The sequence below is a fragment of the Mandrillus leucophaeus genome, unplaced genomic scaffold, assembly GCF_000951045.1.
Source record: "Mandrillus leucophaeus isolate KB7577 unplaced genomic scaffold, Mleu.le_1.0 Scaffold291, whole genome shotgun sequence".
Classification (NCBI taxonomy): Eukaryota; Metazoa; Chordata; class Mammalia; order Primates; family Cercopithecidae; genus Mandrillus; species Mandrillus leucophaeus.
The window spans coordinates 97,106-123,985 of record NW_012103043.1 but is presented as its reverse complement, the minus strand read 5'-3'; the positions used below and the strand labels follow the sequence as shown (position 1 = coordinate 123,985).

Here is a 26,880-nt window from a genome sequence, read left to right as displayed (position 1 = left end):
GCATCAGGCAGGAGAGTGAACCTAAAATTTAGAAAAAGATTGAACATGTGTGTCGGTGCTGGCAGCCGCGGCTGGCATAGAGCTCCCTATTCATGCAGCTCAACGTGCAAGGGGCCCCACAGCATCCCGGAGCTTCGCGGGGGTGACCATGTGCCGCTGCCTTCTTGTGCCCAGTTAAATGGATTTGGGAACTCTGTTAGCGGATTTAAATAGTGGTCACCAAACAAATAGTAAAAATAAGTTTTCTGCTGCAGGATAACTGGCCCTTGACGCAGCTCAACATCATGAGTGGTTCTGGGCTTAAAGAGATTAAAGAAACATAAAACCAAATGTGGCACATGAACCTTGATGGCATCCTGGGTTGGGAGGCTTATAAAAAACTCCACAGGACAATTCAAGAAATGTGAGTGGGGACTTGTGGAAGATTCATTTTCTTAGGTGCAGCAATAGGACTGTGGTTATGTGGTTTAGGAGCCAGTATCCTGGAGTCTGCAGGAGAGGGGCTCCCAGGGTGGTAGGGCAGAGAGGAGCCAAGCAGCAGGGTATGGTCAGCGCCAAAGCAGCTTGGGTGTATGCACTCCTCTCTCCATAGTGGCATCGTTTTAAAAATTCCCGTACCAAAAGCAAGCTGCAGAGTGAAGACAGTACTGGGCATAAAACAAGCTAACAAGAGCACGTCCAGCGCAGCCCAGCCCTTCTCCTGCCCAGGGACATGGTGCAAAACAGAGGGCTCATTGGGGTCTGAGGGGTTGGCCCCCCAAAAAATACCCAAAAAACTATGGGAAGTGGATGTGAGTCTTTTGTTATTCATTCTGAACCCTTCCCTAAGAAAATACTGTACCTGAGAATATTAGCCAATGTTGGTGGGAAGGCCTCACATTAAGATGTTGAGAAATGTTTCTTTCATCTACATGTTGTCCATCTTTTCTGTGTTGTATAATATGTTCTGGATTGGGGTGTGAGTGATACCATGGTACATAGACGCTTACTATGCCCATATGTTGGCACCCAGCACACACATTTGAAGTTGGGAGCTCGTTTCCGCGGGGCTCCTATGCGGCTTGGTGGAGCGCTCTCCAGCTGCTCCCCCGGGCGCACACCAGCCTGTGAGCCCCATCTAGGGGCCAAGACCCTGCAGGTTTGACAGCACCAGGTCATGGTATGCCCTGGAGATAGAACTGCCGCTGCTGCTGCCAGAAGACATGGGGCCAGGATTTCTGTAACATTTGTGCAGAAAGGTTGGAAAAATACAGATCCTTGTCTAGGGAGAATCATCCACACTGCCCCACGTGCTGCTCCCAGGGCCTTCCCGTCAGCACCAGCAGTGTGGCTTCTGTCTGGTGAGTCATACTTGATATTTACCTTAAAACATAAAAGTGAAAACACCATGTGTTTAATGTGTCCACACGTGTCACTTGCTCATTTACCTTAAAACATAAAAGTGAAAACACCATGTGTTTAATGTGTCCACACGTGTCACTTGCTCATGTAAGATCACTCAGTGCCTGGCCCTCATTTGTCCCCCATGGTGTCTCAGCACGCACGTTGCAGGTTGGCTGAGGTTGGGAGGTGTGTAACTGAGTAGAAGCCTTCTTTTCTCTCCCAAGATCTTGTGGCCAGTCCTTCATGGTCTCCATCGTCTTCTTTCTCTGGTGCTATACACGAGGGATTGTAGGGTGCTGCCCCCTGAGGCCAGCAGTCAGGGCTGTGGTCCTGGGCCAGCCTGCGGGACCTGGCGTCTAGAAACCTCAGTCAGCAGTGAGGAAGAGGCCAGGCCGGCCTAGCAGCCACTGGAAGGTGCATTGTAGAGACCCTGCCCTCTGGGTGAGGTGACCATTGGGCTAGGATGGGATCAGCTGGGGTCGCCGCAGTTCCTGGAGGGGAGACAGCCCCTGAGTGGGGCAGCTGCCACCGTGGTGGGGCATTCGGGAGCATCTGGACAGCCCCTGGTGGGCCCTGAGTGGAGGCTCACTCTGTGGCTGCGGAGGTGGCGAGACAGGAAGGGGAGGTTCTTTGAGGGCTCAGAAAAGTGAGTGAAGGTCTCCCCACCACAGGAACAAGGGGGCCGGGGGGGCCGGGGAGGGTTCTCCAGGCTCAGGGAGCAGGGGCAGACATGGAGGTGGCAGTGGTTGCTCGCATGCGTGGGAGAAGATGTGGTGGCAGAGGTAATCAAGTGACATTCAGATGCCCTCGTGTATCAGTCTCTGGAGCAGGGTGTCCTCCGGTGGCTGGTGATGGCCCACCCCAAGGCTCCTGTCAGAGCCTTGCCCACACCTCATGTGTGGACAAATAGGGGGGCACCTGGAAACTTGCTGCCGCCCTGTCAAGTTGAGGACTGGATCTGCTGGGGTGGCAGGGGTTAAGGAGGAGTGTCTTGGAGGGAGGCTTGGGAGGAGGGCTCTTCGCGAGGAACTGCTCCCAGTCACTCTGGTAGCCAGGGCGACTCTGCTCACAGGGCCTTTCTCCAGGATGAGGGTCCTTCAGGAAGAGCGGGATGTTTGAGGTAAGGGGGCGTCCAGGAGGAAGTGGGAGGCCCTGGAGAAAAATCTGCAGAACTCATCCCCAGTGCAGTATAGGGAAGCCTCCTGGCTCCTCTCACACCTTTGGAATACGTCCAGGATCTCATCACCTGGCACCAGTCTTGCAGCCCCCACCTGGACCTGACACCCAATCATCCCTCACCTGATTGTGCTAGTGGCCTCTATCTGGTCTCCTGGCCCCAGCCCCACCGTTCCTCATACAGCTGCCGGGGGTCCTTTTCACCTCTGCTCCCTTGCACAGCTCTCGTTTCTCATAGAAATCACAGTTCCATCAAAGCCAGCAGTCCCTTCCCTCACTACCCTCATCACCTACCACTCCCCAGCCTCTTCTCCAGCCCCACAGGCTGCCTCATTCATGGCTGTCACTGTGAGCCCTTCCAGGGACGCTCCAAAGACGAGCACCTGCCCACTCTGCAAGGCTGCACCTCGGGTAGGCGTGCAGTCCCCGCACGACCAGCCCCCAGTCAGCACCTGGATGCAGAACCACCAGCAGCTTTCCTGGGCAGGGGCGTTGCACAAGTACCCATGCAGCTCACTGCCAGGAGGGAGCACTGTGTGGCTCACTGGACCTTGGCCTAGAGTCCCACATGAACCCTGTTTTGCTGGTTGCCTGACCCACTCTCTGACTTGGCTGTACCCCAGTCCAGGCAGCTTTTGGGGGCAGATGCTGGGTCCCAGGACTCTGCCCGGAGAAGTCATTTGTGGCCTTGGTCTCGGTCTACCGTCATGTACTGTAGTTGTGGTCAGGAGCTCTGGGCTGGCAACTAGCTTCAGTACTGAAGATTTTTTGTTTGTTAAAGGTTGGAAGGAACCCGTTTGGTTTTCATCCCATGGGACAAGAAGGCAAATAGTGAAGAAAACAGGGTTTAAAAGGGGAGGGACTCTACTTAGGTGAGAGGGCATCTGTGGGAGATGAGGAGGGTGTGCAGGGGCTCGGGGGCCTGGAGAAAAGGTGGGGTGGTGCACAGCGTGATGGTGGTGGCACCCACTGTCAGCAGTGGAGACAAGCGCTTCAGTTGGTATGGGGAGGCGACTCCAGACAGTGGGCCTCTTTCCTGCCCTGCAGTGGGTCTGATACATGCTGATGAGGCAGGCAAGATGCTAGGCCTGTGTGTCTCTGGGAAGGGGGCGCAGCTGTTGCTGTGACTGCCTGCTGGCCCGGCACAGGTCTTTCAGGTCTCAGCTTCCTGAGAGGTGTCCTGCCCATGGCAGGGCACCGTTTGTCTGTCCACAGGCCCACAGCATAGGCCTGCTTCTAGACTCACTGGCTCTTTTGAGGCAGAGCCCCATGTTTAGTGCTGGGTGTAAACGGAGCTCCAAAAGAGGCAGGTGAGCATGCTGGAGGCTTATGAAGGGGTGAGCTGCACTGCTATCTTAGGAGGGGAGAGCGCCAGGTGTGCCTTCATTATTCTGCTTCTTGGAAAGGTTGCTTTGTGTTTCCAGTGATCCTGGCTGGGTAAGCCTCAAGGAATCTCGGCGGCCCAGACTGGAAGGGCCGTGCTGGGGAGAGAGTGGGGCCTAGGGCTGGCTGTGCTATGCCCTGGGTGTGGCCAGAGCCCACCTGGAAGCTCGCAGAAGAGAGGCTTGGAGGTTAGCAGTCCCCAACCCTCACGCTGTCTGTGGCGAGGGTACATGGTTTCTGACTGCCTTGTGCCTGGCTTAGACAGGCAGGAGCTGAGTGGTGACAGTTTCCCTTGAGCTGAGAGAGGTCCCTGGGAACCAGTGCTTCCTAAGTGTTGCCTGCAGCCAGCTGGTGATAGAGCTGGCCAGTGCCGATGCTGCCTGATGGTGCCTTCCTCATGGGTGCCGGGTGGACTTTGTGACTCCTCTGTTTATGACTGAGTGTTCTGTCCTAAGGGAGAACTTTCCTGCCTTTTTCCCCTGCCCATTCCCCTGTTTGCATTTTAATCCAGTGTGCTACAGTCCATTACTTTGTTATTCATGCTGTTGCTCTAACTTTAAATGCTGCCCACTAACCCTGATCCAGCACCCTCTTTTGTTGCTCAGGCTGGCACTTACTGCTACCCAGGGTTTGTGGCCTGTGTGCTTGCAGGCCCCACGGAGTGGCTCCGGCCAGGCCCAGCACCTGGGGTGACTCCCAGGAGGTTGGGGAGTCCCGAATGAACACCTGGCCACAGTGACCACCAGCACTTGGCGGCCCAGGCCCTGTGGTTGATGATCCTGTCTGACGCCATGGTCCCCTTGAGGACTACACAACTTGTCCTCTGACATGATGTTGTCCAGCCCCACCTTTTGTCTCCCCAACAGGCTCTTCAGAGGTGTTCCTGCCTCCAGACCCCATCTTTGCCTCAGCCATGTCTGAGAACGACAACGTGTTCTGTGCCCAGCTTCAGTGCTTCCATTTCCCCACCCTGCGGCACCACGACCTCCACAGCTGGCACGCCGAGAGCTGCTACGAGAAGTCTTCATTTCTGTGTAAAAGAAGTAAGCCCCCTTGAGCTGGTGTTCTTGGGGATGTCTGGGCCCTTGTGTCGCTTTGTTGGACCCTGAGTTCAAGGTTTCTGAGGCAGAACCTGATTTGCCGTGTTGGGGTGGGCGCCCCTCACCAGCCAAGGTTTCTGGGGCAGAACCTGATTGCCGTGTTGCAGTGGGCGCCCCTCACCAGCTCACACCTTGTTCTTGGGGCCTGTCTGCAGCTCTGTGACCAGGGCAGCTGGTCAGCATCTTAGAGCCCACTATTCTCTTTCCCAGGAAAGAGACAGTCCTCCCCGTCCTCCCTGCTGCAGTGTTGTTAAGAGAGTAGATGGGAATGAGGACCCAAGGACTTGGCGTCTCTGGAGCATCTTAGTCCATCGGTCACCTCCCCACCTCCGCTTCTGCCATCTTTCTCTCTGCTTCTCAGTTTACCTTGCCAGTCTATGGTGTGTTTATTTTATTTTAGCCAGCTAACTCTATTGCTTTTGGGGGGCAGGGGCCTCAGGAGCTCTTGGTGGGACAGGTCCCCTTCCTCTTCATCACAGGCTTCTGGCTTCGCGGGGTGGCGCTGGCCCTGGGATGGCAGCTGTGTGCAGGTTGAAGAGAGGCTTTGTTCTTGTGGATCATGTGTCTGATGTTGCCGAGCGTGATGCAGGGGTTCTTGTTGACATTGGTCCTCTTTTTTTTTTTTTTTTTGAGACAGAGTCTCACTCTATTGCCCAGGCTGGAGTGCAATGGCATGATCTCGGCTTACTGCAAGCTCTGCCTTCCCAGGTTGAAGCAATTCTCCTGCCTCAGCTTCTCCAGTAGCTGGGACTACAGGCGCCTGCCACCACACCGGGCTAATTTTTTGTATTTTTAGTAGAGACGGGGTTTCACTGTGTCAGCCAGGATGGTCTTGATCTTCTGACCTCGTGATCCACCCGCCTCGGCCTCCCAAAGTGCTGGGATCACAGGCATGAGCCACCACGCCCGGCCAGTATTTCAATTTTACTGCATTTACTTTATCATTCACTTTCTCTGCATATTTTTTCTGAATCACTTGGGAGTAAACTGAAGATACTGTGGACCTTAAGCCTTTTCTACTTCAATGTATATTTCCTAAGAACAAGGACACTCTTTTATGTACCCATACTGTGTGGATCAAAATCAGGACACTTAACATGGATACAGTACCATACAATAATCCACAATCCACAATCCATCATTCCAGTTTTATCAGTTGTTCCAATAATATCCTTTATAACTTTTTTTTTCCTGGTCCAGAATCATGCATTACATCTAGTCATCATGTCTCCTGTATTCTTTTAGTCCTTCAGTTTGAGTAATTTCTGTTGACCTGTCCTCAGGTTTACTAATTCTTTCCTTGGCTGTGTCAAGTCTGCTTATGAGCCCGTTGAAGGTATTCTTCATCTGTTTCATTGATTTTGTCTGTTTTTTTATTTCTAGAATTTCCATTTGATTCTTATAGTTTCCGTCTCTCATCCGAATTTCTCATCTAACTTTGTATATTGTCCAGCTTTTCCATTAGAGCCTTTAACAAATTAATCACAGTTATTTTAAATTCCCTGTGGGAAAGTTCCTTCATTTGTGTCATATTTGAGTCTGGTTTTTTGAATGTTCTGTCTCTGGAGCATGGTACTTTTTTCTAGGCTTTTCATTGGAAGTCTGACATCTTGTGTGGGACAATAGAGACTGAGTTCAATAGTTTGTGCTTGCAATGGCTATGCCTTTACTTCCACTGGGCCTTTCTTGTGGGAGGGTCTTTAGTACGGTGAAGGGCATTGATCTGGGTGAGAGTTGGGCTGGGCTTGGGGTTTGTTGGCACTGTAGTTGCTCTGAGTGCACCTCAGGCTTTCGTATTCAGCAGGATTGTTGTTCTGGGTGGAGGCTGGTTTGCCAGAGGGTTTTTCTTCATGTCTCCGCCACCCTCCACTTTAGGTTATCCCTTTGGGCCACATCTCTAGAGAGTCTGTCTTTTGCAGCCCGCCTAGCAGTAGTCCACTGTGTGACTCAAAGCTGGTTAGCATGCTGATAGTAGGGTCTGATGTTCTAACTGCATCTCAGCCTTAGACAGGCCCAGTGCCCTCAGTATCCAGGGTTGACCCTTCACAACTGCTTCTGACCCTCCTGCAGCTGGAGTTGGGTCCAGCACAGTGGCTTTTCACCAGGGCCCTAAAGACTCCAGGTATGCTCTGATTAGAGGCAGGCTGACTAGAAGCAGGGCAGTGGAGGTGATTGGTTTGGGGAACATATTTGGCTTTCCCTGGTGGGTTTTGAGTTGGAAGTATGGACTCAAAATAGAGAAGCTGGTGGCCATTAACCAGATCCTGACTGCCCTAGACTGGTTGCCACAGAAGTGGTAGGTCAGAGGCCTTTGCTCATATGTGGTCTGGCCTTTGTCAGGTATCGCCGTGAGGCAGAAATGTTCTATAAATGGAATCATATAGTCAGCAACCTTTTGGAGTTGACTTTTTTCACTCATAATTCCCTGGAGAGTCATCCACATTGTTATTTTTATTAACAATTTATTCCTTTTTTTTTTTTTTGGCGACAGGGTCTCTGTTACCCTATAGTACAGTGGTGTGATCACTGCTCACTGCAGCCTCAACCTCCCGGGCTCAGGTGAACCTCCCGCCTCAGCTTCCCAAGTAGCTGAGACCACAGGTTCATGCTGCTGTGCCCAACTTATTTTTGTATTTTTTTTTTGTAGAGGTGGGATTTTGCTATGTTGCCCAAGCTGGTCTCAAACTATAGGCCTCAAGTGTTGAAGGACATCTGGGCTGATTCCAGTCTTTGGCTATTACAGTGAAAGCTGCCATGAACATCTGCATACAGGTTTTTGTGCAAACATGTTTTCTTTCTTCCTTTGTGTGTGTGTGTGTAACAGAGTCTTACTCTGTTGCCCAGGCTGGAGTGCAGTGGCACAGTCTTGGCTCACTGTAGCTTCCGCCTCTTGGGTTCAAGCGATTCTCATGTCTCAGCCTCCCGAGTAGCTGGAATTATAGGCATGTGCCACTATGCCCAGCTAATTTTTGTCTTTTTAGTGGAGACGGGTTTCACCATGTTGGCCAGGCTGGTCTTGAACTCCCAACCTCAGATGATCCACCCGCATCGGCCTCCTAAAGTGCTGGGATTATAGGCATGAGCCACCACACCTGGCTGCAAATGTGTTTTCAGTCCTCTGTGATAGATGCCCAGGATTACAGCTGCTTGGCTGTAGTGTAGTTGCATATTTAGTTTTTAAAGAAACAAGCAAATTGTTTTCCAGAGTGGCTGTACTATTTTATAGTCCCACTAGCAATGTAGGAGTGATTTCATTTCTCCATGTCTTCCCCAGCACTTACCGTTTTCACTATTTTTCATCTTAGCGCTTCTGTTAGGTATGCAGATACCTATGTAGACATGTAGCTTCTTGTGGTTTTAATTTGCATTTCCCTGAGGCTAATGATGTTAAAACCTTTTCATGTTTCATATGCTTATTTGCCATCTGTATATTGTTTGTTGTTCATGTTATTTTTCCATTTTCTCTTTGCATTGTTTGTTCGTTTTGGTTTGAGAAAGGATCTTGCTCTGTCACCCAGGCTCAAATGCAGTGGTGCAATCATAGTTCACTGTAACCTCCAGCTCCTGGGCTCAAGCAGTCCTCTCACTTCAGTCTCCTGAGTAGCTGGAACTGTAGGTGTGCACCGTCATGCCTGGCTAAGTTTTTTATTTTCTATGGAGATACGGTCTCACTACGTTGTCTAGGTTGGCCTCAAACTCAACTCCTAGGCTCAAGTGATCCTCTTGTATTGAGATTGCAGGTGTGAACTAATGATCTGTTTTGTTCTTGTTTTTTTTAAACTGTTGATTTTCGAGGTTCTTTATGTATTCTAGATACCAGTCCTTTGTCGGATATGAAATCCGACTAGAAATATTTTTTCTAGTCTGTAGCTTGCCTTCATCCTCTTCAAATGAGATTTCAGGAAAGAAAGTTTTGTTATTGTTTTTCCCTGGCAGTATAAGTTTACCCAAAGAAAAAAAGTTCTTAATTTTAATGAAGTCCTGGTTATTCGTCTCTCCTTTTATGGATTGTTCTTTTTTTTTTTTTTTTTTTTGAGACAGAGTTTCACTCTGTTGCCCAGGCTAGAGTGAAGTGGTACAATCTTGGCTCACTGCAACCTCCACCTCCTGGGTTCAAGTGATTCTTGTGCCTCAGCTTCCCAAGTAGCTGCGATTACCAACACGAGCCAGCACCACGCCTGGCTAATTTTTGCATTTTTAGTAGAGACAGGGTTTCACAATGTTGGCCAGGCTGGGTGCAAACTCCTGACCCCAGGTGATCCACCTACCTCTGCCTCCCAAAGTGCTGGGATTACTCAGGTGCGAGCCACTGAGCCCAGCCTCCTCTTATGGATTATTCTTTTGGTTTCAAGTCCAGGTACTCTTTGCCTAGCCTTACATTTCTTCTGTGTTTTTCCCTAAAATTTTAATCATTTTCCATTTTACATTTAAGTCTAGGACGTATTTTGAATGAGTTTTTTATTAAGGTGTGAGACTTAGGTCAAGGTTCTTTAGTCCAGTATAGCTTTGCTCCCACATACCACCTTTGTGCCATTCTTACCAAATCTTAAGTGTGTTACATTTTTGTATGTTATAGACCCAACACTACATTCCATACATATTATTTTATACAATTGCTTTTTAAATCAGCTAAGAGAATAAAGGAGGAAAACTATGCATATAGGCTGTAATTTATAATCACATGATTGCCTTTACTGTTGCTCTTCAGTTTCTTGTTAGTATTCAAATTACTATCTGGGGATTGCATACTTTTAGCCTGCAAAACTGCCTTTCGTGTTTCGTACAAGGTGAGTTTGCAAACAACTTCTCTCACTTGTTGTGTGGGAAAGTTTATTTTACTTTTATTTTTCAGAAGATATCTTTGCTGGATTTGGATCTCAGTTGATGGTTTTCTGTGAGCAGTTATCTCACTGCCCCAGCCTGTGTTATTTCTGCTGAGAAGTCAGTTGTTTGTCTTTTTGGGATTCCCTTATAAGTAACAAATCATGTCCCATTCGCTGCTTTTCATATTTTTGCCTTGTCTTTCACTTTCAGCATTTTCACTCTGATGTGTCAGTTTGTGGCTCCTTTGCGTTTATCCTATGTGGAATTTGTTGAGCTTCCTGAATGTGTAGGTTATTGTTTTTGAATGAATTTGAGTAGTTTGCAACTGTTAGTTCTTCGAGTATTTGTTTTGCCTCTTTCTCTCTCTCCTCTCCCTCCTCTGCATTTGTTACTCCTGTTTCACGTATGTTGGTGTGCTTAATGGTGTTTCACATTTCTCTGGGAGCTCTGTTCATTTCTCTTCATTCTTTTTTCTCTGTTTTAGCCAGGGAATAATTGTATGTGAGTATCTTGCCCTGGGAGTTCCTGACCACATGGGTGACCTAGATTTGATCCCAATCCTTTTTTTTTTTTTTTTTTTTTATCTTTGAAACATTGGTTAAGTCTTCTCTGAGCTGTCATTTTGCACACATGGAAACTTTTAGACCATCCAACACCTCCTGGGTTCAAGAGATTCTCATGCCTCAGCCTCCTGAGTAGCCAAGGTTACAGGCGCATGCCACCACGCTTGGCTAATTTTTGTATCTTTAGTGGAGACAGGGTTTTGCCATGTTGGCCAGGCTGGTCTCGAACTCCTGACCGCAGGGATCCGCCTGCCTCGGCCTCCCAAAGTTCTGGGATTACAGGTGTGAGCCACTGCGCCTGGCTGACTGCAATCTTAAGTGAGGCATAGACCTGTGGTTGGGAAATTTCGGAAGAGTCTTTTTCTAGACATCCTTACCCCATTTGGAGACTGTAACAAGCTACCTTCTCATGTCTCTTTGCCTTTCACTGAGGGTAGCTCTCTTGGAGGCTCCTTCATCCCTTTTCTCTTCCTCCAGGCATTCGCAATGTCTGCCTACCAGTTGAAGACTCTGGGTTTTTAGCCATGGCCATTCCTCTTACTCTTGTCCCAGGTCAGCTCTGTGCAGAGTGTGCCTCAGGTCCAGTGGACTGTCTTCCCAAGCAGAACTGGCAGCTTCCTTAGACACATTCTGATTTTGAAATGGTTAATACTCATAGCAGCTGCATCTTAGAATTGAGAAAATCTCGTAAGTAATCTACTTTGGCAACTTCAAGGCAAACACTTCTGCCGTGACCCTGGAGTCTGGCACTCTGCTCCATCCTGGCTCTCTGGCCTCCATTTGCCCTGGCTGGATGTGCTTTGTCCTAACAGTGTGTTGTAGTGACTGCTCTTGGACAGCTACTCCCTGTGCCATGTGCCAGATCCATGACATTCGAGTCCTAGGAAGACTCTCAGCACAATCTGGCCAAGTCTTCAGTTGCCTTGTTGGTTCCCCAGGCCCGGGAGGGAAGGTCAGCTCATGTCAAGTGGTGCAGCGGTGATGGCAGCGTTTGCTCACAGAGCTGTGTCAGAGGCTTTGATGCCACTGCTCTAGTGGGCATGTCTCACATGACCCCTCCAGCTGCCTCATTCCCATTCTAAGGTAGCAGGTAGCATTCACAGGCCCATATGGGGAGGCTACCTTTTTTGGCAGTGTATACATCTGTACACAATGTATGCTCATTGCAGGTCAAACATGTGTTGACATCAAGGACAACGTGGTGGATGAAGGGTTCTACTTCACCCCTAAGGGGGACGACCCATGCCTGAGCTGCACCTGCCATGGAGGGGAGCCTGAGATGTGCGTGGCTGCTCTCTGTGAGAGGCCCCAGGGCTGCCAGCAGTACCGCAAGGACCCCAAAGAGTGCTGCAAGTTCATGTGTCTGGACCCAGGTGAGACTCTTGATAGTAGGTCCCAAGTCAGCCTCCCTATTTGGGGCTGGAGGCTAGGCGTCCCTTTGCTTCCTCAGTGGTGAGGACTCAGGGCAGTTTACAGAGCATGGCGCAGCAGCAGTGGCAGCGTTTGTCACGGAGATGTCTCAAAGACTTTGATGCCACCACTCTAGTGGGCGTGTCTGACACGACCCCTCCAGCTGCCTCCTTCCCATTCTGGGGTGACAGGCAGCAGTCACAAATGAACTTGAACTTGAGTGTGGCTGTTTGTTCACAAATCACCACTGACAGCTTCAAACCTATCTTCAAATCTCTGCCTCTAGGGTTTAAGCCATTCTTCTGCCTCAGCCTCCCCAGTAGCTGGGATTACACGCGTGTGCCACTATGCCCGACTAGTTTTTGTATTTTTACTAGAGATGGGGTTTCGCCATGTCATCCAGGCCAGGTCTTGAACTCCTGACCTCAAGTGATCCACCCACCTCAGCTTCCCAAGGTGCTGGGATTACAGGCATGAGCCACCGCACCCAGCCTAGACTTCTAATTTATGTCCACATTGGAACTCTTCCTGTTCTCTAGTATGATACGGAGGGTAGTGACAGTTGTCATTGCTTACGGTCATCCATTTTTACCTTAGAATCTTCAAGAAAAAGATGAAGTATTATTCTGAGTTTCGAGATCAGACTCCTCACCACCAGGCGGTAGACAGTACAGGGAATCTGATCTCGGGGTGATCCTCTTCCTTCCACTTGCGAAAAGAGAGGGGCAGGTGGGTCGCTGTTCTCTGAGATGTTAACACCCCTCACACTCCAGGGGCATGCTTTGTCATTCTGCACACCATTGTAGCTGCAGCTCTGTGTGAATTCAGATCTCAAGAGAAATGTAAATCAAAAGTATGAGTTTCTTTCTTTCTTGGGTGCCACAGTAAGAATGAAATGATGGGGACTTATTGAAGTCCCTGGACTTGTGGACCCTGTAGAAGAGCAGCTTTGGCAGGGTGTGATGGCCATCTCCGTCTCCAGGGTCCCTGTAGAGGAGAGGCTGTAGCTAGAGGCTGGGCCACAACAGTGAAAGCTGCCCCTGAGTGGAATGTTGTCAGTGTCCCTCCACACCAGGAGGCTGCTGGGTGGGAGGACAGAGCCGGCCTCCAGAGGCCGTGTCTGAGGCTGGGTGAAAGTGGGCACTCTGGCATGCACCATTAGACATGTGCAGTTGACTGTGGTGAGCACAAGGCTACATTTGCAGCCAGGCCCACCAGAGGACCTAGAGCTAGAGGGTGATGCTTGGACCCCATTCTACAGGGCAGTTTCTCCTCGTATCAGGTGCATGTCTGTTTAAGGCCATGAGAAGCACCAGTTGAGTGCTTACCAAGTTCCCTGTGCCCAGCCACATAACTTTAAACCTCCAACTTAGTGACGGGCTACAAGAGTCAAACTGTTCACAAGCCATGCTACCTGGACTCCTGGTTCCATTTCTCAGGAGTCTACCAGTGCTGCCTTGCCACTATGTCCAAGCTTTGTAAGAATGCCCAGATGTGTACAAGGATGACCCATTTGTGGACATGTATGGCCTAAAGAGCCTGCCCAGCCCCAGGGACTTCTTAGCAGAGCAGGGCCCTTAGTGCATCTGGGTGGGCCCAGAGCAGCCGCAGCCCTCTCTCCTGCACGGCCAGAGCAACTTAGCTGGGCCCTGCTCTGCCCACCCTGTGGCCATGCTTCCATGGGCTCCTGACTTTCCTAGGGGCCTTCTCCTGGGAAGTGCTCATACTACATTAAGAACCGAGACACTATCACCAAAACTGGAGACTCTGGGAATAGGATGTCATGTGTTAAGCATCAGAATGTCCCCTTCAACAAGCTGAGAGTGTCTACTTTTGCCACCCTGTCATCATTGTGCTCAAGGTCAAAGCCAGTGCCAGAAGGCAAGAAGAAACGAAAAACTGTCCAGGCCAGAGGGGAAGAAATGAAACCATCTCCTTTTACAGATGACTTGGCTGCATAGAAAATCCTAGGGAATCTACAGGAAAGTTACGAGAACTAATAAGTGTGTTTAATAAGTGTGTTAAGCAGATAGAAGGTCAACTTAACAAAAATTCATTATATTTATATAATCTACCTGTAACAGTTGAAAATTGAAATTTTTGAGAAAAGTACCATTAATAATAGCACCAAAAAACATGAAATACCCAATTATAAATAATATAAAATATGTGCACATTCTGTTTGCTGCAAACTGTAAAACCGTAATGAAAAAAAATCAAAGGCTTAAATAAAAGGGAAGACACTATGTTCATGGATCAGGTATCTCAATATCATTAGGAGGTTAACTCTTCCCAAATTATAGATTCACTATAATCCCAACCAAAATTCTAGCAGACATTTTTGTAGGTATTGAAAAGCTAATTTTAAAAGTTAGGTGGGGCCAGGCGCGGTGTCTCGCACTTGTAATCCCAGCACTTTGGGAGGCTGGGGAGGGTGGATCACTTGAGGTCAGGAGTTTGTGACCAGTCTGGCCAACATGGTGAAGCCTCATCTCTACAAAAAATACAAAAATTAGTTGGGCATGGTGGCTCATGCCTATAATACCAGCTACTCAGGAGGCTGAGGCAGGAGAGTCACTTCAACCTGGGAGGTAGAGGTTACAGTGAGCCAAGATCATGCCACTGTACTCCAGCCTGGGTGACAGAGCGAGACTCCATCTTAAAAAATAAAAATAAAATAAGTAAAAGTTAGGTGGGCTGGGTTCAGTGGCTCATGCCTGTAATTGTAGCACTTTGGGAGTCTGAGGCAGGAGGATTGCTTGAGGCCAGGAGTTCAAGACCAACCTGGCCAACATAGCAAGACCCCGTCTCTTAAATAATAAAAAGATGGATAAAAGTTGGTAGAAAGGCAAAATAACTAGAATAGCCAAAGTAGTTTTTACAAAGAACAAAGTTGGAGGATCCATGCTACCTAATTTATGAATGTGGTACTGATGAAGGAATAGACACATGGATCAGTGGAACAGAACAGTCCAGAAATAGTTCCACACTACATATAATCAAGTGATCTCTCTCCTTTTTTTTTTTTTGTTTGTTTGTTTAAGACTAGTCAAGTGCAGTAGTGAGAACGGGAAAAGAGTAGAACAAGGAGTTTGATCTGTTAACTGACTGTGAACAGTCAATTGAGATAACTCACTACCTTCAGACCAGCCTCATCTTTGACAAAGGTGCAAGGATGGTTCAGTGGAGAAAGGAGAGTCTTTCAATGACTAGTGCTGGGACAGCAGGACATCTATATGCCAAAAATACGAACTTGCACTATCCCTCCTTCTGTATGTAAAATTTACTCAAAATAGTCATAGACACAACCGTAAAACCTTGAACTATAAAACTTCTATAGGAGAAAACATAGGAGAGAAATCTGTGACCATGGGTTATGCAACATTTTTAGCATGATCCTTAAAAAAAACACAAATTCGACTTCATCAAAATTGAAAACTACTGTTCTTTGGAAGACATTGTTAAGGAAATGAAAAGATAAGCCCCTGACTGAATCAAAACAATTATTTGCAAAACACACACCAAAGGTCTATATTCAGAATACACCAAAACTCAATAAGAAAACAAAACAACCCTATTGAAAAATGGCTTTAGAAGAAGATTTACTTTATTACACTTAACAAAAGAAGATACAGGATGGCAGTCAGGCACCTGAAACGATGCTCAGTATTGGCCGTTAGGGAAGCAAACTAAATCCACATGGGGTACCACTCCTGCTGGAAAGGCTGAAATAATGAAACTGACAGCACCAAGTGCTGGCCAAGGTGCAGAGCAGCTGAAACTCATGCTGCCCTCTGCCCCTGCTTGCTCTGCTGCTGTTGGGCAGCCCTGATATGATGAGGTTCCCAGAGGCATGTTGAGGTGTTTGGCTGGTGCAGCTGCCAGGCACAGAGCCCACATTGGGTTCCTGGTCTCAGCTTCTGATCCCTGCTGACCTTCTGCTCCCCTTGCCGTCTCTGATGGAGATTTTGAAACTGTTACAAGGTAACCAAGCTCAGTGAAACAGTGAGCTCCTTGTCATTGGAGTTCTTCATGCACAGGCTGGATCCTCTCTCTGGGAGCTACAGGATAGCTCAGAGACAAAAGATAACCCCAGCCGCGCAGCCCAGAGCTCCATGGAGGGAGCAGCCCTATCAAGGGGCCTCTGGGGTCCCTGGGCTGGCCTCTGGCTTCTGGGGCAGGCTCTGTTCTTTGTGCTTAACTACAAGTGGCTTGGTTCTGAGAGATGATTATTTCTGGTCCCCACCTTGAGGGACAATTGGGACCTTGACCATGTCCTTGGGTTTATTTTAGAACTGATTTAAGAGTTAGTCATTGCAAAGGGGCTGCTTCCTTAGGAGCTCCCCTGGTATCTCTGAACTGGCCTCCAGTGAACAGGCACATTGCCAGTCCCTGGGCCACTGGGCTTTCGCCCACTGATGAGAGTGCCCTTGAGACTGGAGGAGGGTCAGAAGCATCAGAAAAAGCAGCTAATTGGTGAGAGGATGTATCCTTCTCACATGTTCACTTCATGTGTTGTCAGCAACAACTGCAGCTTTTAGAGATGCTTCCTGGCCCCGTGGGAGGAGGGCAGGAGCTGGCGCTGCTATCTTTGTGGGCATGGAGTGTCCTGGGCTAGCAGGAATGACTTGAGGGCTCTGGGAGCCCAGCCACTCACATGGGGGTTGTGAAGTGTCTCCTTGGGGCAGGCAGTGGGAGTCCTGCCTGCCGAGATTGTTGCAGAGGTGGGAGTGGCCATTCCTAGCTTAGCAGGCTCCCTGCTGTTGCGGGGGTCCTTCTGCTTCCAGGAGCTGATGGGTCACTCCTCGTTCTGAAGTCTCCCTGGCCTTCACTCTTGGTCTGTGGAGGCAGCTACTTCCGGGACCACTTCCTGGTTCCACTCTTCTGTGACTTCTGTGAGTTGCCATTTTACATAGGTCCGGAGTGCGTGGAAGTGCCAGCATGTTATAGATGCATGGCTGGCACAAATTCTCCCTTCATGCCTGCTGCCACTCACATCATCTCTGCCTCCCCATGGGCAGCTCATAGCAAGCTCCTAGGCCGGTGTGCACTGCACCAGGGCAGGGTGTCTCACTCTTGGCGCTGTTGACATTTGGACCAGATACTGTGTAATGGGGGCTGTCCTGGAGAATGTTGAGCAGGACCCCTGGCCTCCACCTACTGAATACTAGTAGCATCCCAGCCAAGTGGTGGCCACGAAAAGCATGAAAGGGTCCAAGAAGAGCAGAGGAAGGTGCAGCAGCTTAGACCCGGTGCTCCTTGGCGTCTAGCCTGGCTGGGACTCGGCTTCATGGCCCCTCCTGCCCGCTCACCCAGCAAAGAGGTGGAGTCGGGTCCACCCAGCCTTCCTACACCTACGCCTGGTGCGTGTGTACCCAGTGTGTGGGTGTGGCTGAGCCAGGAGAGCATCTCAGCGGGGAGCCTGTGGGACCCAGTGCTGTGTCCAGGTGTCATCTGCACGTGTGTGCTGGAGCTGGGTGCATCAGGGGATGCACATTTTCTCTGCCATTGCTTGTTAAGGATTGAAGTGGCAGGCTTCACTCCCAACCACAGCAGAGGCTCATTTGTGAAACGATACCTGAGTTGACCGTGCGGCTGCCCACAGGGACTCACTGTTCCCCTACACAGTCCATCAGGGAGTTGTGGCAATCTGAGTCCCAAGTGTACCTTGTACTGTCGCTTCTCCCAGTCTGTTGCTACCCGGTCCAGGCCTCTGTCATTCCCTTCTCTGCCGCAGCAGGTCCTCCTCCTGGCTTCCTGACGCCCTGTGCTACTCTCTTGCAGCCTGTCCTCCCCACGGCAGCCACCCGAGCCATGCTCCACAGGGACGCCACCCCCACTCCAAACTGCCAGCAGCTGTCATGAGACTCCTGCCTACCTGACCAACCCTGGCCTCCCACCAGGACAAGGCTGTCCCTCACCTCCCCCTGGCTCATCTTGTTGGGCAACTGAGCACCTTCCTTCCAAGAGCCCAGGCCTCAGACAAAAGGAAAGCTGCTGTTGGACGGATATGGGTGGTGGCCTGTGCACAGCCCTGGCCCCTGGGAAAGGATGTGCACCTCTGCAGGAGGGCCACTCCCCAGCCGCACCTGGGGCATGCAGTGCGTGAGCACAGCCTGCTAGGAGTGCTGGTCCTAAGACAGGAAACCCCACTTTGCTCCAGTGATAGTCAGATGGACGTTAGCACACAGCAGCCCCGGGGGCCATGGTGAGATGCTCCTCCTGACCTGAGATTCGCTCTTCTGCTTCTGTGCTGTCACCATGTTCTTGATTTTGAGTGGCCTTATTTCACATGTATCCTGAAGATGGTTGAGTGCAGGGAGACACTGCGTGCCTTGTCCACACAGCCCACCTGGGCAGGAGGACGACAGCATCCCCAGCCCAGCACGAAGGTGGTCCCCCTTCTCAGATCGGCCATTTCCTTCCCTCCCGTTCAGATGGCAACAGCCTGTTCGACTCCATGGCCAGCGGGATGCGCCTGGTTGTCAGCTGCATCTCCTCCTTCCTCATCCTGTCCCTGCTGCTCTTCATGGTCCACCGGCTGCGCCAGCGGCGCCGGGAGCGCATCGAGTCCCTGATTGGAGCAAACTGTGAGTGCCCTCTGAGGGCCACAGCCCTGGTCCCCATCCCCACCCCAGGTCACCCCTGTCTCCGTGAGCTCCCCAGCCCTGGACAGAGAGGGCAGAGGCAGGTGGAGGGCCCCCTGGTCAGATTTGAATGCCGCATGTTGTGGGGTCTGTGTCCTCACCTCTGGGCCAGGAAAGTTCTTGCCAAGACCCTCCTTACTCCTCCCAAACCACAGGGTGGGCAGAACTCGGAGGCCTCTTAGGATCAGAGGCCTGGATCACCCCCTTGCTGGAGGGTTGTGGGCAGCCAGAGGCTGGGTCTGGCAGAAGTGTCAGCCCAGAGGGACAGATTGGTGTGGTGAGGGTGGGACGTGCCATGGAGCACACCGGGGGTCTCATGGGGATGCCGAATGTTGCTGAGGGGTAGGCAGTGGGGCCAGGTGTGTGCACTCAGGTACGGCAGGCCCAGCCTGAGGGTGGGGGGCTCAGGAGCCAGGCAGCCTGCCGCCAGTGACTTGTCTCTGTTCCCGTTCCACACTTTTGATGGCCCAGTGCACCACTTCAACCTCGGCCGCAGGATCCCTGGCTTTGATTACGGCCCAGACGGGTTCGGCACAGGTCTCACGCCGCTGCATCTTTCTGATGACGGAGAGGGTGGGACTTTCCACTTCCACGACCCTCCACCTCCCTACACGGCATACAAGTACCCGGACATCGGCCAGCCCGACGACCCCCCGCCGCCCTACGAGGCCTCCATCCACCCGGACAGTGTGTTCTATGACCCTGCAGGTGCCTGACTCCCCAGGGAGAGGGAACACCTTGTCAAGTAACCTGGCACGTGGGGCCAGGCCCAGCACTCCTGCCCAGCTGCAGAGGCCTGGGGCCTCACTTCTTTCCGGTTTTGTCTTTGGTTTTTCCTTTAAGGCTCCTCCTGGGGCTGCCCGTGCAGAAGGGATCCTGATCTCCCTGCCTGGCCGCCCCTGGCGATCTGTGCAGAGAGCTCTAAGGAGGCCTGAGGCCCCTCCCTCCCTCCCTCCCTTCTGTGAGCACCTGTCAACTGGGCAGCCCTCAGGGCCCTCAGCCCAGCTCTAGAGACCTGGAGAGCCAGGCACTGGCAGTTGTGAGGACAGGGCTGGCCCAGACCCAGGAGCCAGTCACTTGTCTGTAAAGACACATGAGCTAGAGACACCATGGTGACAGCCCCTCATGTCATGTCAGGAGGCAGCTCTGTGAGGTGGGAGGAAAGCGCGGCTTCCGTGCCACTGGCCCATAGTTGGAGTCTGCCACCCATCTGATAGTGGCACCATTCCTCAAGGCTGTGTAGCTAAGGAGAGGCAGGCTCCCGACCCCTGTCCTGTCCCTGTCTCTGGTGAGCAGTGCAGGTGTTCCCCTCTCCCTGTGCATTAGGCCCCCTAACACACACAAACCTATAGTGTACTTGGCAGGCACTGCCACCCCAAGGCAGCTGTCTCCTTGCATGCCCGCACATCTCAGCAGAATGGGCATTGTGAGGCTGGTGCTTCTGTGCCAAAAGGTCTGAGTCCTATTTGTTTGTTTGGTCAGCTGTCACAGCTCTTGCATGATCTGGGGATGCGGAAAAGACTTGGATTTGACCCCTGCCCTCAGGACACAAGATTGTCACAGTCTTTCAGGGTAGGACTAGCTTCCTACAAGGGATGCCAGTGGGTGGCAGCAGATCCCAGATACCTCAGTGGGCCAGGTTGCAGAGCAGGGTGGGGGCTGTGAGGGGCTGACCAGGGGGGAGATGCGTCACCGGGGCCTTGTGCTGTCAGCTTTCAGACAGCACGGCCTGTGGTAATGACAAGCAGGCAGCCCAGGCACAGTGGCTCACACCTGTAATCCAGCACTCTGGGAGGCTGAGGCGGGAGGAGGGGTCTCACTATGTTGCCCAGGTTGGTTTGAGAGCAGCCTGTGAGACCTCCATCTCCACAAAAAATTCAAAACTAGCCATGCATGTGGGCACACCTGTAGTGCCAGTTACTGGGCAGGCTGAGACTGGAGGATCACCTGAGCCCAGGAATTCTAAGCTGTCATGAGTCATGGTCATGTTACTGCACACCAGCGTGCAGTCTTTTAAGATCCTGTCTCTTGCCGGGCGCGGTGGCTCACGCCTGTAATCCCAGCACTTTGGGAGGCCGAGGCGGGCGGATCACAAGGTCAGGAGATCGAGACCACGGTGAAACCCCGTCTCTACTAAAAATACAAAAAATTAGCCGGGTGCGGTAGTGGGCGTCTGTAGTCCCAGCTACTCAGGAGGCTGAGGCAGGAGAATGGCATGAACCCGGGAGGCGAAGCTCGCAGTGAGCCGAGATCGCGCCACTGTATTCCAGCCTGGGGGACACAGCGAGACTCCGTCTCCAAAAAAAAAAAAAAAAAAGATCCTGTCTCTTAAAAAAAAAAAAAAAAGCAAGTAATAAAGATCGGGCAAAACAAAGCGAGTGGACTCCTTACCACACAGCCTACCTTGAATCAGAGCTTCCTGCAGACACCTGTGTGGTTTCCGGGCCGCTCCCTGCAGCCCTGTTGCCCACACGACGGTTGTCACATTCCAGCTGCAGTCTTGAATGTTGTTCCACCCACCTGGGACCAGTGCCTCCCTGATGACAAATACCCCTGACTTCCCGCTGAGCCGGGTCTTCACCCGTACTGAGTCTCAGACAGTTTCCCTTTGGGCCCCTCTGTTCTAGTGACTGCTGGTCAGTGTGTTTCCCCGACCTGACACCGATGGTGGGACAGGCGCGTGTCTGCCATTTGAGATGTGTCCTGCACCTTGCATATACCAGGTTCCCAGCCACAGGGAGCAGTAGGTACAACAGGGGTCATGTGGGGCAGGCTCCTCCTTCAAAATCTGAGGCACGGGGAGCCACCCAGGTGTTGCTCCACCCAGCTTCACGGGGGCGTTCAGGCAGGAGGAGTGTCTCCTGGTTCTGCCCAGCTCCCCTGCATCCTCTGTGCCAGGCCTATGTCTGTCTCTGACACCCTTCTGTCTCTCCCTGCAGACGATGATGCTTTTGAGCCCGCGGAGGTCAGCCTGCCAGCCCCTGGGGATGGTGGGAGTGAAGGTGCATTACCCCGGCGCCTGGAGCAGCCTCTGCCCACTGTGGGGGCCTCTCTGGCAGACCTGGAAGACTCTGCCGACAGCAGCAGCTCCCTGCTCGTGCCCCCTGACCCTGCCCAGAGTGGGAGCATCCCAGCTGCAGAGGCACTGCCAGGGGGCGGCCGCCACAGTCGCAGCTCCCTCAATACTGTGGTGTAGACGGCCCAGCCTGTACCCCAACGGTCTGGGAGCACCTGTCTGTTGTCGAAAACACCGGTCCCTGGGGAGACTTGAAAGGCCCCTGTCCCAGCCTGGACGCCGCGCACTGCCGCACATCACTGGTGGGCATGCGTGTGTACATAGAGACCACAGCCCGCCTCCTGCCAAAAGACGTGGTGGCCTGCACGGAGCTTCCTTGAGGGCTTCAGAAACATGCTTAGCTTTGGATCACTATCTTCGCCTTTATAAATGGCAGAAGAGTGACAAAATTCGTTCAGACCACACATTTTAGAGGCAGGGAATGAAGAAGGTACTGTGGGCCATGGCCACACCCAACGCGTCTGTGGTGGGCCTGCTCGCTGCAGTGTGCTGTCCAGAGACCTGCTGACCCAGTCGGGGATGGGCACAGCGAGGGCTGCCACGGTGCCCCTTGCTGGCCGCCCTCAGGAAGGGCCTCTGGACTGTCGGTGTGGTGTAGGCAGTGGGTCTGCTTCAGGGAGGCAGTCTCTGAGTTTGCCACAGTGGCTGCACTGAAGACAGCCCCACAAGCCCGGTTGTGAATATCAGGGTGGCCCTGCCCCTGGCTGGCAGCTCCCTTGGGGCTCTGGAACCTGAAGCCCTGAGAAGGAGAGCTTGGAAGGAGGTTAAGCTCTTCTCTGTGTCTTTCCATCTGGGCGCTCTGCAGCCCAGCTCTGCGGCAGGAGGCTGACCCCACCCCGTCAATCCCTCCCAGCATTGCTGTGCATGGCTGCCTCAGGAAGAAGCTCTGGACTGGGGCTGTGCTCTGCGGGCTCTGGAGACTGAGCTGTCTCCTGTCTCTCCACTCTGGAGCCCTGGGCTCTTGCCTCCTGTTGAATTGCCCCTGGGCCTGCCCCCGACCCTGTTTGTGCCATAAAGGGTTGCTTCATTGCAGGAGGGGTGGCTGAAACCACCATCCTGGGCTGCATCTTTCTCCTTCAAGTCCACTCTACATCACCGCCACTGCTGCAGCTCAGTGCCCAGCGGCCGCATGCACACCTCCGGGCCCCTCCTCAGCAGCGCAGGGGCTGGGGGCCCTGCCTGGGACCCTTCTGCTTGGAGGACCCTGTTGCCTGCTCCTGGGCAGTGGTCTTGTTGCCTGATACAGGGCCTTTAACATTTCTGAGGTTTGGAGATTAAGCGGGTTCTGTGCGATTTTTAGCACATCCATCTTTTCTACGTTGAATGTCTGGATCTTTCCTTTATATGTTTGTCTCTGTGTGTGTATGTGGCCAAGCGTTTGCAGGTGAGGGTGGTACATGGAACTTTGCAGGTCAGTGGGGGCCCACTCTTCCAGGGTCATCGACATCCTGGGCTGTGCTGAGGCAGGGCTGTCTCACGCAGTCTTTCCAGACCTGCGGGGGCAGCACTTGGGAGGCCTAGCTGAAGCATGCAGTTCTGTGGTGCTGCTCGGGCACGGACTCCATGCACAGTCCACTTGACACATTCTCACACTGTGGCTGGAGACCCATTTTTTCCATCCCATGTGGAATGAGAATCTTGAGTTACCCATGGACAGACTTGACCTTTGTGCCAGAGCTGTGAGTGAGTTTTGTCACTGAATTGCCTGTCCCTGAGCTTGGCCTGCTGGAGCATGATGCTAGAGGCTGTGTGCGGGCAGGCTTGCGCTCCTCTTGGAGAAGGGCTGCTACTTCTTGAGAAGGAAGTCCTGGCCACAAGAGTCCCCCGCTGGCTGCAGAAGACAAAAGCAGGAAGCACGTCATGTATCCCACATGCACTGGGGCACGGCAGCCAGGTTCCAGAGCAGCAGGCATGTGCATTATGGGTGCCAGGTGGCCAGTGAGGGCCCGAGGACCACACAGCAGAGTCCCCCACGGGCCTGATCCTGAGAGCTTAGAGGGTTCCTGCCTGGCCTCAGAACTGTGTGTGCAGGACAGGGTGGCTGGCACGAGATGTGTGGGACTGGGACGCTTCCTTTGGGGACCAGAGGATCATTAGGGCCAGTCAGACGCGTAGGGGGCAGCGAGGCAATGGGGTAAAGTGGACCATGCAGGCTGCAGAGGGTGGGCCTTGGGCTGGCCAGGGGTTACTGGGTGGCCCCTTCCCCATGCGCCTCTACAAGCACTCAGGCCACTGGCACGTCAGGCCAGTCAGAAGGTCCACATGGCAGAACTGCCTGGAACACCTGTGGCTCCAGGAGGCCCTTGGGGGCATGAGGAGAGCTGGACTCGCTCATCTATCCTTGCACCGCCATCCAGAATGCCCCCGTTGCGAGGCCTGCTGCAGCCCCCAGTCTGACCAGCAAGTCCCGGGGCCACCCTTGCCGAACCTTGTGCTCCAGGGGTCCTCCTACCCCAGGACCACCTTGCCACAGTTTCTCGGAGACCAGGTGCCCTCTGACCTGCCATGTGGAGGTGGGATTTGATACTGTACATTGTCCTGATGTCTGTTTTTTTTATGTTTTCCTTTCATTAAGGGTTTTTAGTTTTTGGTTGGGTTGACACTAACTTTTCTTAAGATGCTGTGAGAACCATTTCATCCAAATGCCAAATAAACTTGTGTTCTGGAAGAAGCATGGTCAGTCCTTGGTGTGACCCCCACAGCTGCCACAGGCTAAGGTGGAAGAGACTGGGTACCCACCTTTCAGCAGAATGCTCCTAGGGTTTGCAGCCCTTGCAGGCGTCCAGCAAACCCCCTGAGGACCAGGCAGAGCTGAGCCTGGAGCCCCAAGGTAGGGTGTGCAGGGAGAGCAGCAGCCCTGAGCTGCCTACAGCTATCCTGCAGCACCCAGCCTTGCTCGGGGCATTCGCTGCTGCCTTGGCAGGTGTTGCTGACTTGCACAGGATCCACATAGAGGCTGCTTGACACCATCTGGGAGCCAGCATGGGACGGGGTGTCGGCAGGGCTTGGAACCGGGCCGTCAGCCCCATCTGCTCTAAGTTCCCCTCATCATCCAGGTGGCTGGAAACAGCCCCTCCCTCCAGTCCAAGCCACCTAGTGTTACAAAGTAGCCTAGGTCTTCTGCAGCCTCTTCACACATGTCCAGCAGTGCCATCTCTGGGTGTCAGAGGGTAGGGGGCCCAGGAAGTGTGATTGCATGCCCTGCTCTGGGGGCATTCCAGGTGTGTATACTTGCGGGAAGTCCGGCGGCGGGACGTGAGAGGGATCAGGGTTAGGAAAGGAGCTGGTAAGTCCCTTGGCAGGGATGGGAGCCTCAAGGATGCGGCCCCTCATTTTTTATCCCATCTTCTGGGGCAGGAGTGGAGTGGTGGTGTTGAGTCCTGGGCACACAGGTTGCTGTCAGCACCCCGGACAGAGCCCCGAGCCCTGCCCCTGGGTAAGGGCCGTCTTCCCATCCCCAGTGTGGGTAGGGCCCTGCCCTCTGGCGATTGGAAAGAGGCGTGGGGTGTAAAGAAGTCCCCTCCTCTGACCTCCTGTCTTGGCCTGGATCCACAGGGGGTGCTGGGTAGGAGGCAGGCTGTGGTCTTGGGATGGGGTGGCAGTTCCAGGCCCACAGTGGGGCAAGAGACGTCCTACACCTTCCTCCTATCCTTGCCCCGAAAGTCATGGGTGCTGGGGTCCAAGGTGCCCTCACTATTTGACCTTTCTTGCTGGTGGCTTTGGTGTGTCATTCGGGTCCCCAGCCTCTGTTTCCTGGACTGTAAGTGGGGATAATAATAGGTCACCCCTCTCCTGCAGGATTAACCTCAGCGATTGTTGCTGGCACTCAGTGCAGCCCTGGGACCAGAGCACACCTGGGTGAGTTTGGAGAGCTTGCTGTCTTGGTGGCCCTGCCTGGGGACTGCCTCCTCGCACCCTCTCCTCAATAGCCATGCCCCTAGCCCACCTAGCTAATGAATACATACATAGCAGCCAGGCCAGCAGCCTGGCCACTTTCCTGTCTTTCCTAGCTGCGGCTGCCATTGAGCCACAAGCGCCCCTGGCATCGTGCTCGCCTTCCTTGTGGTGCAGCTGGTGTGGCGCAGACTCTGAGAGTGGGCACCAGGACTCTGCCTGTCTGGTCTCCAATCTACCCTCTCTTGCCACGCTCCACCACCCCTTAGGTCTTGCCTCTGGGGGTGGGGAGGGACTGGGGGCAGAAAATACTGGGGTAGGGGTGACAGGAGAGAGGGTTCTTCACTGGCCTCCCCTGGCCTACTTCATTCTTGGACTCCAGCTGATGGCATGGGGCTTAGAGAGGGCCCAGGCGACTGGCCTCTCAGCTCAGCCCCCTGCCCACTGTCTCCATAGGCGCCTGCTCCTACGACTCCCAGGACCCCAAGTGTGGTGAGGACAGAGTGTCATGTGAGGCTGTGTGAGATCAGTCTGTGTCCTGGGACCACCAGAGCATGTGCCTGTGGTGCAAGAGTGGCCAAGAGACAGTCTGCACCCTGCACTCTGTGGTCTTTGCAGGTTTCTGTCTATAGTCCTCTGCCCCAGTGACTGGGCATCAGTGCAAGTGTGTGACTGTCCCCCTGTGCGTGAGTCTGGGCCTGCTGTGACCGTCGGTCCTGAGTCAGTCAAGGCTGGTGTGCCACTGTGGCCAGCCCAAGCGTGTGCAGGTGATAGAGGTCCCAGTGTGGGTGTGCAGCTGTGTGCCGGAGACCCTTCCACCTTCATCTCACCATGGGGCAGTCAATCTGGAGACTAGATGGCTACGTCAGATGCAGGGTACAAGAGAAGGGGGGCGCTGTGACCTGTTCCGGTGTGGGGGAAGCAGGGAGCTGGGTTTCCTGAGGCTGGGCTATCCTCTGGGTGTATGGGGGCCACCCTCTGCTGCACCCCCAGGCTGCCTCCCTGACCCCCCACCCAAAGACCGCAGTCCTTGTTCTCACAGGTCCCACCCACTGGAAGAAGCTGGCCCCAGCCTGTGGGGGCCCAGGCCAGTCCCCCATCGACACTGACCTTCACAGGGTCCAGCGGAACTCTACCCTCGAGACCTTCATCTTCCAAGGCTATGACTCAGCACCTTGAGGGCCTTGGACCCTGGAGAATGACATCCACACAGGTCAGCACCCTGCGGTCAGGATCCCTCCTAGGCAGGGGCAAGAGCCCCACACAGGGCATGAGAGCTCCTGCGTGTACATGGGGACCAGGACCCCCTACACACGGGAGCTGAGACACCCTACAGGGCCAGAAACCCTCCACAGGGGCTAGTTCCACAGGGAAGGAGCATCCTCACACAGCAGTCCAGATGCGCCCTCTGTGTAGGCGCCAGG

At 52.9% G+C, this 26,880-nt stretch overlaps 1 protein-coding gene across 3 annotated transcripts in view; it reads left to right on the top strand.

The window, feature by feature from the left end:
• The window catches only part of DGCR2 (DiGeorge syndrome critical region gene 2), an 86,680-nt gene extending 62,450 nt beyond the window's left edge, over positions 1-24,230 (top strand). For 2 of the 3 annotated variants that reach the window (XM_011986000.1, XM_011985998.1), the window contains 5 exons: positions 4,809-4,985; positions 11,599-11,802; positions 18,277-18,429; positions 18,958-19,194; positions 21,426-24,230. In XM_011986000.1, coding sequence (XP_011841390.1) covers positions 4,809-4,985; positions 11,599-11,802; positions 18,277-18,429; positions 18,958-19,194; positions 21,426-21,682 — 1,028 coding nt within the window. In that variant the 3' untranslated portion in view covers positions 21,683-24,230. The remainder of the gene's footprint in view (positions 1-4,808; positions 4,986-11,598; positions 11,803-18,276; positions 18,430-18,957; positions 19,195-21,425) is intronic. The other variant, XM_011985999.1, reaches the window with a different exon arrangement.
• The last annotated feature ends 2,650 nt before the right edge of the window (positions 24,231-26,880 follow it).